We start from the raw sequence: 12,815 nt of genomic DNA on the forward strand, positions 1-12,815 counted from the left end.
TGTAAGTATCTAGAAAATTTAAAACTATTCTAGAGTATTTCAAAAGACTAAGAAACTCACTTAAAGCAAACAATATTACAATATTGTTCTTACTGAAAAAATGTCATAACTCTCTTTACTTTCTTTCAGTGACCTGCTCATTCTTCTCAATCCAAATCATCTATTTTATGGGTAATTTAAACTCAGTAAATAATTTTATCATCACCAAACAATTATCAGTTATATCTTTTATGCACACACATAACAAGCAAATTAATTAATTTTGAGTTAAATAATTCACATGTTTATTGGCAATTAGTTTCATGTTATAAACTAAAGAATTTATATTATTTTATAGATATTTAAATTTTGAAGTACCCAAAATACCTTTTAATATTAAGACTGATTTATTCAGCAATTTCCTTTGCCAATTATAAATTGAATTAATGACAGCATCAGACAACAGAAAATTGCATCAGATGGCATTCTAAAAATGTTTTATCTTTTCTATCATGTTCCTAATGATAAAAAATTAAGCATTACTAAGAGTATCAGACTTTATTTTGTTAGAACACTGTTTCAATATAAGTATGTTACACACATACACATTTATCACTACTTTGTAAGTAAAGTACATTTTAATATAAAAATCTGATTTTCTTACCTCCTTCCATAAGCTGAGACCTATTATAGTGGGCACAGCCATGCTCAGAATAAGAGCCTAAAATATTAAAGCAAAATGTTATGGATAAATATATTTCAGAATGTACTTTAAAGGACTAAACATTGATTCTATGACTAACCACATATCAATATAGTTATAAAAATTTCAGTTGGAGAACTTTAAGTCAGCATGAAACCTAGTTCATAGAGTGAGATGGGTGAAGACTAATGATAAGTTTAAGACATAACTAAACTGGAGGTAAAGTGAGACATATACTTATTATATAAATTTAAGGCAGAACATAAAAATGGTAACACTCATATAATATTTCAAATAGGAAATCAATATTTGACAATTTTCCCAGGAATTTAAGTTGTGAAGAACATACAAAGGTTACTGAACCTAAAAAGCTAACAATGACAAAAAGACAATGAATTAACAAAAGAAAAATAGCTAATATGTGTCAACATACTAGTATGCTAAAATAAGAATGTATAAATTCCTTTGGAAAAAGACTGGCCTAATACAACATGACTATTATTAAAGACAATTATTCACCATCTTCCATCCAGAACCTTCTTCTTATTGTTCCATGTCCACTGGTGACCCCATGATCTATAGTCTTACAAACCAGAAACCTAGGAAATATCTATGATTTCTCTCTCTTCCTCATTCTCCCATACTTAATCAAGCTCCAAGCTTTATCAATCGTCCAACCATTTTTTTCACTCCAGTATAGCACAGTGTTAATTGAATGGGCTTTGCAGTCAGAAAAACCTGGGTATGAATCATGGTTTCCAGATTTATAAGCTATGTGATCTCAGAGAAGTTATTTAACCAGTTTAAGCTTTAATTTCTTCGTCTAGAAAAAACAGTTAATGAAACTTAGCCAATATGGTATTTGTAAGGGCTGAATAGCAAGTGAAATGCTTTGAACAGTACCTGATACATAGTGAGCACTCAATGAACTGAAGCTTTTATTACTTTCATCCACCATGGCCTGTACCTGAGTGACAGTGCTCTTCTTGGCTCCAGTCTGTCACCATTATGCCTATCTATCACAAAACTGTAAGAGTAAGCTGAGAGAAAATGTGAGCCTGACTCTCTCACACCCTTAAACATCTCACTGTCTTCCTACCACCTATAGAATAAGACCAAGCGCCACAAGATGACACTCAAAGGCCTCTGTGACCTTAGCCTTCTCAACTTCTCTAGTCTCATTTCTTGACCACCCCCATCTCACATTTTATGTGCCAAGAAAATTAAATATATCATATTTTTTCTTTGCCTAGGTTTTTATTCCCTTTGATTACATCAAGTTCTTTGCCTATCTGTGTTTATTCCTTCTACCACAATTACCTTTTCTTTCCCCTTCATTTGACTTGTAACTCATTGTCTGTCAAATGTCATACTGGAAAGTCTTTGAATTCCAAAGAAACTAAATTAAGTAGCCCTTCTCTATGTTCCAATAGCATCCTGTCAATACTTTTTATGACCAGGAGACTATAATCTACTTGATGAAATTAATCAGGTTTTATTTGTCTTTGTATTCCAAGCACATTGCAAATAGCAGGTACATGCACATTGAAAACATACCATAGTTCTAAATCAAACCAGGAAAGATATAAAAATTCTTGATAGCCTCTCACATTATTAATTCACTTTTTTTAACCTTTTATGTTTTAAGTTGTCTGCATTAAAACACATTACTTTTATACTTAGAAATTATAAAAAAATGTATTTCACAGGATCTCTTTTTCTACCTGTAAGTCATAATGTGATTCACTCATGCAATTTAAATGGTATTTAATATGGTTCTCATTTACGCATACATAACTGGAAGAGAAACAAGTACTTATCCTGAAATGACTTACCAATAATATTGGGTGTACAGTTCGTAATCGAAACCACTTAAAAAGTGTTGTCCAAAGTTCAGGAGAACATACACCAGATGCTGCTAACATGCACACATAAGGAGTCCAGAGGTATTTCAAACTGGAAAAGACAAAAAGAGTCACATATAAGATATCCAGTGAACATCATTATTATCTGATTTCTCTTTTCTGAGTTCTTTCCTATTACCTATGAAAATACCACAATGTTAAGGGAAAATGAAAAAGCTTAGCCTCTAATTTTCAGCAACAGATTGTTATTAATTTCTTAAATAATCAAGAAGACATGTGGGTTACTGAAATAAGGATGAAACAGCATTAACATAGAAGAGAGTATAGCAAAATTATACTTTTGGAGAGCACATAAACTTAAACTTTTCCAGAAGGCAATTTGGCAGAAACCATAAAAATTTTAAATACTTCAAGACAATCCCATTTCTAGTAATTCAGTTTACAGCTATATTAGTATAAGTGTATAAAGATATGCATACAAGGATTTTAAATGCAGCATGCTGTTTTAATAGAAAAAAGTTCGAGACCTAATTATCTTTTAATAGGTATTAAAGAGATGATTAAATAAAAAACAAAATTTCATGTATACTATTTGCCTAGTTTTTGGTGTTTTTGTTTTGTTTTATTTTAATGTAGATAAACAGTACAGTCAAAAAATAACATCTGGAAAGATATTGCTAATAGTGGTAACCAGGAGTGGGATAGAAGGATTTTCATTTGTTACTTCATATCTTTCTGTATTACTTGGGTTTGTTATAATCTGTATTATTACTTTTGAGATTAATTTTTATAAAACAAGGATTAAAATTTTAGGGCTCTTAAAGAGATTAAAAATCCAAGTGTGTGGAAAAATGAATTTGTGCAAATAAAAGATAGTACACTACTTTATGTTGTAAGTTGTAGAGGAAACACAAGGAACCAACCCATCACCCTAGGTAATGGTAAAAGCTGAATATGGAAGAATTTAGAAACATTTGTAGATGTTAGTGCTTCATTCATACAGATTACCTAGGAAAAAATAACATTTCAGAAGATAGCTTTTCTAATTAATACTATGGAGAACAATGAGATTCTTCCATGACATACTCCTAGATGTTAAACTCAAAAGATGCTAAAAGAACCTGAGACCAGAGTATAAATATGAACTACTATGGTTTTATAAAACAACAAAGCTATGGAATGGGGAAAATAAAGTAATACTTATTCATCTAATAACATTTATCAATCGTGCACTGCAGGATGACCAAAGTACTAGAGAGGAAGAAACAAAAATAAGACATGGCTACAGGCCTCAAGCCTTTATCAAGATGGAAAATAATGGAACATATGGAAAAGAGAAAAAAAGTATAAAAGGTTTATATAAAATCTAAGGTTATGTGAAAGCAAAATGACCACTTTGAGAAAAACGTACTTATTGAAGGTTTTTAAGAAACGGACACTAAACTTGGGCCTTGAGAGAAGTGATGGATGTGTACAGAATACATAATGCTAGGACAGAGGAATTCCTTTAGTTTCCTCTGGTCAACCATCATCTCCTCTTAACTTCTCCATTTCTGATATCAACTTATTCTTCCAGTCAGCAGAATCAATACTAGTTTAGTTTTAGCTCCAGGGGACACCATTCACATGGAATTATATGCATACAACATCCCCTGGAACACAAACTCCCTGCTCTGGAGATTAGACCATTATGCCAAATCCATTTATTTCTCTGTATCCATCCTTTCCTTACCATTTTATTGCACAAACTTAATTAACATCTCTATCTTTAGACTGTCCTCCAACTCTACCAAAGGCCAAATGAATCTTCTTCAAACATAACTACTGTAAGACGCTTTTGTTTAAAACTCTTTAATGGTTCCCCAGTGCCTACTGAAATAAGTGAAAACTCATCTAAATGGTTTTCAGGGCCCTCTAAAATATGTCCTTGACTTGTTTTTCCAGTTTTGTTTCCAACTACATCTCCAAATATGATTAATCTTTCAGCAGAGTTTGCAGAACACACTTAGTGTTCCCATCCCATAACGCACATAAGTTTCTCCATCCTGGTACAACTGCACACCTCTCTAGTGGCTGCCTTAGATTCTGATACCCTTTACAGACAGACTCCTTGAAGTCCACATTCAGTCTTTCCCTCGTCTTCTACTCTCTGATCATGTCTTCCTTTAAAACTACCTCCTTTGGCCTTTCTGCTGGTGGAACGCTGCCAAGTAAGCATCATTAAAGTCTCCCCTCCCATGGTCATCCTAAGTTAGAGTTTTCCAAAGAGCCAGAAGAGCTGTGGAAGCTCTTCGTAGGAGGTTTCAGTTTGAAACAACCTATGAGAGTCTGAAAAGTCATTTTGAGCAATGGGGAATGCTCACAGACTATGTGGTGTTGACAGATCCAAACACCCAGCACTCCAGAGGCTTTGGGTTTGTCATAAGTGCCACCATGGAGGAGGTGGGTGCAGCCATGACGGCAGGGCCACACAACGTGGATAGAGGAGTTGTGGGACCAAAGAGGGCTGTCATAAGAGAAGATTCTCAAAGATCTGGTGCCCACTTAACTGTGAAAAATATTTTTGTTGGTGGTATTTAAAAAGACACCGAAGAACATTACCTAAGAGATTATTTTGAACAGCATGGGAAAATTGAAGTGGCTGAAATCATGACTGACAGAGGCAATGGCAAGAAGAGAGGCTCCACTTTTATAACCTCTGATGACCATAATTCTGTAGACAAGATTTTCATTCAGGAATACCATACTGTGGATGGCCACAACTGTGAAGTAAGGAAAAGTCCTGTCGAAGCAAGAGATGGCTAATGCTTCATCTAGCCAGGGGTCAAAGTGGTTCTGGGAACTTCGGTGGCGGTCATGGAGGTGGTTTTAGTGGGAATGATGACTTTGGCTATGGAGGACACTTCGGTGGTTGAGGTGACTGGTGGCAGTTGTGCTGGTGGAGGATATGTTGCCAGTGGGGAAGGCTATAATGGGTTTGGTAATGATGAAAGAAGCACATTTGGAGGTGGCAGAAGCTACAGTGATTTTGGCAATTACAATGACCAATCTTCAAATTTTGGACCCATGAAAGGAGGAAACTTTCTCCTTTCTCCTTTGGAGGCAGAAGCTCTGACCCCTATAGTGGTGGAGGCCAATCATTTGCCAAAACACAAAACCAAGGTGGCTATGGCGGTTCCAGCAGCAGCAGTAGCTATGGTAGTTTTAATTACTGCCAGGAAACAAAGCTTAGCAGGACAGGAGAGCCAGAGAAGTGACAGGGAAGCTACAGGTTACAACAGATTTGTGAACCCAGTGGTGGCAGGGCCTAGCTGCTACAAAGAAGACATGTTTTAGACAATAGTCGTGTGTATGGGCAAAAAATTCACAGAGCGTTTTTGTAACTAATTGTGTAACACTTTATTTTAGTTTCTGTTCTGTGGAAAGTGTAAAGCATTCCAACTAAAGGTTTTAATGTAGATTTTTTTTCTGAATCCATGCTGCTGCTGTCCATTGCTAAATCCAACTGTCTGATCATGATGCTGAATAAATGTATCTTTAAAAAAATTCCTCCTTTGGCTCTGGGTTGCAGCTCTTCATAGGGTCCCTCCAACATAGTCCCTACTACTACTACTATTACTACTACTACTACTACTCATGCAGTTTCCAATTCCTAAGTATTTTAGTTTTGGCCCCATTACTTCATCTCCATTGCTACTCTCAATTTTATTGTGACACCTTCTTAATTGGTTTATTTTACTCTAATCTTGTTTTTCTCAAACCTTTCTCAATCATTGCTGCCAGAGAGATCTTACTTAAAAAGCAAATATGATGTCAAATTTCTGTTTAAAACACCTACTTCTGGTCCCTGCTTATTCTTCCAGACTTATCTCTTGCTGCTTCCCTCATTTTTTTTCCCCCTTCTTCCGCCTCCCCACCCACTCCGGTTCAAGCCATTGTTTCTCAGTCTAGTTGTGTAGAACACACCTCCCTGGCCCATGCTCATAGCTTTGTGCTTCCCCAGTCCATGGGCTGCTCATAGCAGCTCACCGCAGCTCTCGCCTGCTGCCGGCAGGTAGCCCATGGCAGCATACAGTAACCCAGGGCGGCTCACACTGGCTGCCAGCCACTCACAGCAGCGCAGCTCCAGGGAGAGCTGTTGTTCACAATCTTAGCTGTAGAGGGCACAGCTCACTGGCCCATGTGGGAATCAAACCAGCGAGCTCCACATTAGGAGCACGGCGCTCCACCCACCGGAGCCACACGGATGGCCCACTTCCCTAACATTTATCCCATACTTTTAGTTCCCAGAAAATCCTTCTGCCCTGATTACATACACACAACTGAGAGTCTGGCCAATCTCTATCTCTCAATACTGTCACCCCATTTAGGAAACTTTCTTTAAACGGGACTCTCCTACCCACTCTCCACAACTAGGGTAGTAGCTGACCAAAGCACCTGATGTATACTAGTCTGATAGTACTTGCTTTACTTTACTCTAACTCTTGGTTTATTTACCAAGAATAGGAACTCTCTGAAAAGAAAGACTTGATCTTGTATCTCTTTTATCCCTACTGCCTACCTAGCAGAGTGTTTGGCACGCTGACTTAGACTTGGTGACCATGAATCTTATTTACATGCATAGGTGATCATGTTCTTATAGATATAGTGAATAAATTAAAGAACTGGAGATGAGTGATAGAATAATGTGGATTAGACATTCACGAAAAGAATCTTCAATTTAAAATGCTAGACCAAACAATGAAGAATGGTGCGAATCACAAAAGGTTCTTTAGCAGAGAGAAATAAAACTGGGAGAGAAAAGAAGAAAAAACGTAAACACAGCCCCAAAATTCTACTATTACAAGACAATGAGATGAGAATTGAAACACAAATCACTTAAAATATATAGGGTTTAATAAATTTCTTCACCCTACTTATTAGGCATTATGGAATGCTAACTATTAGAGTGAACCACTATTATTGCTTTATGTTTTCATAAAGAGATTCCCACTAGTCATGGGTTTGGCAGTCTGATAAAATCTATGGACCCCTTATAAGAAAACATTTCTGAAAAAAACCTTTTGGCAATATTGAGAAGGCAAGGCAGTCTTTGTGACAGGGAGTCCACTGTCTTCTCTTAACGCTGGCATTGTGGAATAAAACCTACTTTTCTTTCCACCGAAAAGAAAAAAAGAAAAAGAAAACATTCCTAACTGCATAAAATAAAATATATGGGCTTACAAAGGAAACCAATTATATTGAAATACTGATATCAAATAATAAAAATAAATTTATAACAGCAATATTTGTACTTCTTTAGTAACACATTAGATGCAGGTCTGGTAATGACTGTACTTTTGAAGTAGTAATTTATAAAAACATTTCAAGATACCTATAAAAATTAACATAGTGAGAAAATCCTGTTTTCTGTTGAGAAAAGCACCACAGGTACTGCCAAAATCACTGTGATTTAGTACCTATATTCATAATTAAAGTAAATTTAACCTAGAAAATGTTATACTGGATCAACATTCTTCACCATTCCCTATCTCCACTGCCACCCCACTACTTCAGAACCTTAATCACTTCTCATAAGAGTGATTTATCTGATTTGTAAGTGTGAGATAAGGACTTGAGCATATCCAGCTCAAACACTTCTGGGCTTCTATATTTTGGATCTTACTTCCACAGGTTGTGTGTGTAAGGTGCAGTAAGCTTACCAAAGTTTTGCTCATTCAAGAGAGAAGGTCTGATGTTTGGAGACTAAACTCCATTTGAGGTAGAAGATATTAGAAGCCCTTTTGATCACACATGAAGAAGTGTTCTCCAATACACCTTTTATCAGAATCAAAATTATTTTTCACCTCCAACTGACTTATTCTGTATTATTTTTCATCTGAATGCAAACTTCAAAGAAAAGAGTATCATTTATTGAATGCTAACCATAAAAGCTCCAATGTTAACTAATCAAAGCAAATCAAGTTACTTTTAGAAATCCCAGAAGTTAATAACAAGCAGGGTCATAGCATTTATATAAATAAAGAGAATTTACGTTAATGAGATACCAATCTGTGCAGAAACTTTCCTTTCAATATTCTCAGATAATCCTAAATATATTTGATTCCATAGGCAGTATTTATTCTGGGGTAATCATTCGGATTATAAAAATTTGAAAAGTACCTAAAACGTACAGAGGAATCATTTTTTAAAATTACACATAATCTAGTCACTCAAAATAATCACTTTATTTCCTTCTTATGTTCATATGTGTGTGTGTAATATGTGCACACACACACATATATGCATTTTAGCAAAGCTGTGATCATGCTGTAACTTGCCTTTTCATTTACTATTATATTCACATAGTATACTATATTCTTGAATGATTTTAAGAACATAATTTTGAATAGCTGCATATATTCCAGAGATGGATATACCAAAACTTAAATGCAATACAATCAACAGAATGAAAAGCCAACCTACAGAATGGGAGAAGATATTTACAAATCATATATCTGATAAGGGGGTAATATCCAAAATATATAAATAATTCCTCCAACTCAACAACAAAAAATCAAATAACCCAATTAAAAAATGGGCAAAGGGCTTGACAGATATTTCAAAAAGAAGATAGACAGCCAACAAGCACAAGAAGAGATGCTCAACATCACTAATCATTAGAGAAATGCAAATCAAAAACACAATAAAATATCACCTCACACTCAGCATGGTTACTATCAGAAATATAGAAATAACAAATGTTGGCAAGGATGTGGAGAAATTGAAATCCTTGCGAACTGCTGATGGGATTGTAAAATGGTGTTTAACTGCTATGGAAAATAGTATGGAAGTCCCTCAAAATATTAAAAATAGAACTACTATATGATCCAGCAATCCTAGTTCTGGGTATATACCCAAAAGAACAAAAAGGATCTCAAAAAGATATTTGCACACTCATGTTCACAATAAGAGGTAGAAGCAACACAAATGTCTATCAGCAGATGAACGGATAAACAAAATGTGCTATATACATATAATGGAATATTATTCAACCTTAAAAAATGAAATCCTGGGTGCAACCGGATGGCTCAGTTGGTTACAGCGTGAGCTCTTAACAACAGGGTTGCTGGTTCGATTGCCTTATGGGCCAGTGAGCTGAGCCCTCCACAACTAGATTGAAGACAACGAGCTGCCACTTAGCTGCTGGAGGGGCGGCCGGATGGCTCAGTTGGTTAGAACGCGAACTCTTAACAACGTTACCGGTTCAATTTCCACATGGGATGGTGGGTTGCACCCCTGCAACTAAAGATTGAAAATGACGACTGGACTTGGAGCTGAGCTGCGCCCTCCACAACTAGACTGAGGGACGACGACTTCACTTGGAGCTGATGGGCCCTGGAAAAACACACTGTTCCCCAACATTCCCCAGTAAAAAAATGAAAAAAAAAAAAAAAGGCAGAAAAGAAATACATACTTTATAAAAAAAAAAAAGACATCTTGTCACATGCTACAACATAGATGAACCTTGAAGACATTAGGTAAAGTGAAATAAACCAGCACAAAAAGACACATACTGTATGACTCTACTTATATGAGGTATCTAAAGCAGTCAAATCATAGAAGGAGAAAGTACAATGGGAGTTACCAGGGGCTGGGGTAAGGGAGAAAGGGGAAGTTGTTGTTTCATGGGTATAGAGTTTCAAATTTACAAGATAAAAATGTTCTGGAGAGCCATCTCACAACAATATGAACATAATGCTACTGAACTGTATATACACTTAAAAATGCTAAGATGGTAAATTTTATGGGCTTTTTACCACAATAAAAAACAAGACATAACTTAAACATAATGATCTGCATGCTATTAAGCATTCAGTTTGCATACAAGTAATCTGTCTAATAAAGAGATGGTTAAAAAAACTACAAACTTCTAAAATGTAACACTTCCACCTAGAAAAGGAATTACTCTTGTATAAATTATAATTTAAGGATTAACTTTAATTAACATGCAGAGTCTCACATATTGCCTTTTATTATATTTATTTTCATCCATCTTATTTACTATGCAGTAAAGGATTAACCTTGCCCAAAGAGAGATTTGGTCCTTACCCCCAACTCCTGGGAGGTAACTTCCAAGCCCTTGGAAAAGTCCTGTATGAAAAGAGTATCTTTGTTTACCTGGGTTCATGCCTAATAGGTTATGCTAAGAATGTGATTTATTGTGGGGGCCTTCGGCCACATGGTTATCAGTTTGACATCTGGAGGGGCTGGATACTAAGGTCAACCATGCAGGTGGTCATCCACTTATACATACATGACAGAGCTCCAATAAAAACTATGAACACCAAAGCTCAGGTGAGCTTCCTTGGTTGGCAATACTCCATGCATACTGTCACACGTCATTCCTGAGAGAACTAGGTGACTCTACTGGGAGGGGACAACTGGAAGTTCTATGCCTAGTCTCTCCTGGACCCTGTCCAATGAGCCTCTTCCCTCTGCTGATTTTAATCTCTATCCTTTCACTGTAATAAACCATAACTCTGAGTATAACAACTATTCTGAGTTCTGTGAATTCTAGTGAGTTATTGAACCTAAGGGTGGTTTGGGGAACGCCCAAACTTGCAGTTGGTGTCAGAAGTGAGGGTGTTGGGAACTCCTGAACTTTGCATTTAGCCTCCTAGACTGTGAGTTTCTGAGAAGGGGAATCCTATCTTAAATATTTTTATACCTCCCACCATTGCTAAAATAGTAACATATATGAAAAAACTGAAAACTGCTGCTAAATGAATACATTTTGATAAAGTTTATTAATAAGGTGGCATGATTTTGGGTAGAAGCAGGAACAAAAACGTTTGAAAACTAAAGACTTAATAATAGTGTAAGATGTTTCAAGGATTCATACTCCCTAAAAATTGTAACTTATCTGTATATTAACATATGGATACTTATGTTGCTTAACAAATTTAAGAAGGTATATAGAACATTAAAATGATCAAGCAAATGAAATAATGTGGCCTTACTGAACATTAAATGGAGTCCCACATGTACTTTGTATGAGCTGACATGTAATTTAAAGTAATAAATGAAGTGAGGAAAAGGATGAAAGAAAAAACGACCCCCAAATCCTTCTTAATAAGGCTTACAAGATGCTATGTAAGCTCTTTGTACTTCAGCCACATTGAGTTCCTTTTAACCACTCACATCAAGTCCCTCCCAAAAATGAGCCATGCTTCTTCCTATCACAAGACTTTGCATATGCACAGCTTCTATCTGGGATACTCTTCCTTCTTCTATTCACCTAATTCATTGCTACTCTCCCTTCAGGTCTCAACTCAAGTACCTTTTCCTTAGGAAGCCTTTCTGAAAGATGTCGTCAAGTCAAATTCCATTTTTACACTCATCTGTTCTCACAGCACCATTTATCCTTCCTTCACTTATCAGAGCTGCAATTTTATTTTTGTGTGATTAATAGCTGTCACCTCCATTAGGCCATAAGTCACATACGTTCAGAGACTGTATGTCCACCTTGTTCACCAAAGTACCTTGAGCACTCAGCACAATGCCTGGCCCTTGGAAGACATTCAATAGTTTTTGAACAAATGAATAAATCTGTAAATGTCAGTTCACCGTACTATATACCTTTGTAAATTCCAGTTAGATTAAGAAAGTTTGTAGATTTTGAATTTTTATAAAGCTTTATAAATGTATTCTTGAAAGCATTCACTTATTACCATTAGAAAGGACAATTATTTATAAAAACAAATAGATCAAATAAAGTACACTTACCCTTCTATAACCATTGCAAGAGAACCCAATAAAATAGTGTGAATCACGTGATAAATTATTTCTGGCCTTTCTCCAATTTGTCCATCTTCAAGAGTAACAGTTTTTTTCAGGGACTTATCACTACAGAAAGGAAATGTGTTTTTTACCACTTTAAATATATATATTTAAAAAATCAAAGATCTTAAATTTTTCATAAAAAGAAATATAGGTGGTTCTTAAAATTTGAAAGTCTTCTAGTCAAATACTAACTTTTATATTTCCAAGTCTTTAAAATGGTTTTTAGGACCTGAATGTAACTGACTCAGTGAAGACTAAAAATGAAAGTTCAGAAATATAATTTAAAAAATGTTTTAGGATCCTTTCCAAGATCAATTATCACTCAACTAGTGATTGCTAAACCAATAATTACATAATTTGAACAACTAACTTCTCAAAATTAAGATGCTACACACATAACCTCCTTTCAAACGTGACAAAAATATTCAAAATACTCAAACTTT

General features: G+C 35.6%; 1 protein-coding gene across 12 annotated transcripts in view; it reads right to left on the reverse strand.

Annotated features, from left to right (window-relative positions):
* The window catches only part of DPY19L4 (dpy-19 like 4), a 73,740-nt gene that overhangs the window by 15,193 nt on the left and 45,732 nt on the right, over positions 1–12,815 (reverse strand). For all 12 annotated transcript variants that reach the window (XM_074316899.1, XM_019713357.2, XM_074316901.1 and 9 more), the window contains 3 exons: positions 12,316–12,435; positions 2,518–2,638; positions 644–700 (listed from right to left, as the gene is read on the reverse strand). In XM_074316899.1, coding sequence (XP_074173000.1) covers positions 644–700; positions 2,518–2,638; positions 12,316–12,435 — 298 coding nt within the window. The remainder of the gene's footprint in view (positions 1–643; positions 701–2,517; positions 2,639–12,315; positions 12,436–12,815) is intronic.

Source organism: Rhinolophus sinicus, linkage group LG12 (genome assembly GCF_036562045.2).
Source record: "Rhinolophus sinicus isolate RSC01 linkage group LG12, ASM3656204v1, whole genome shotgun sequence".
Lineage (NCBI taxonomy): Eukaryota > Metazoa > Chordata > Mammalia > Chiroptera > Rhinolophidae > Rhinolophus > Rhinolophus sinicus.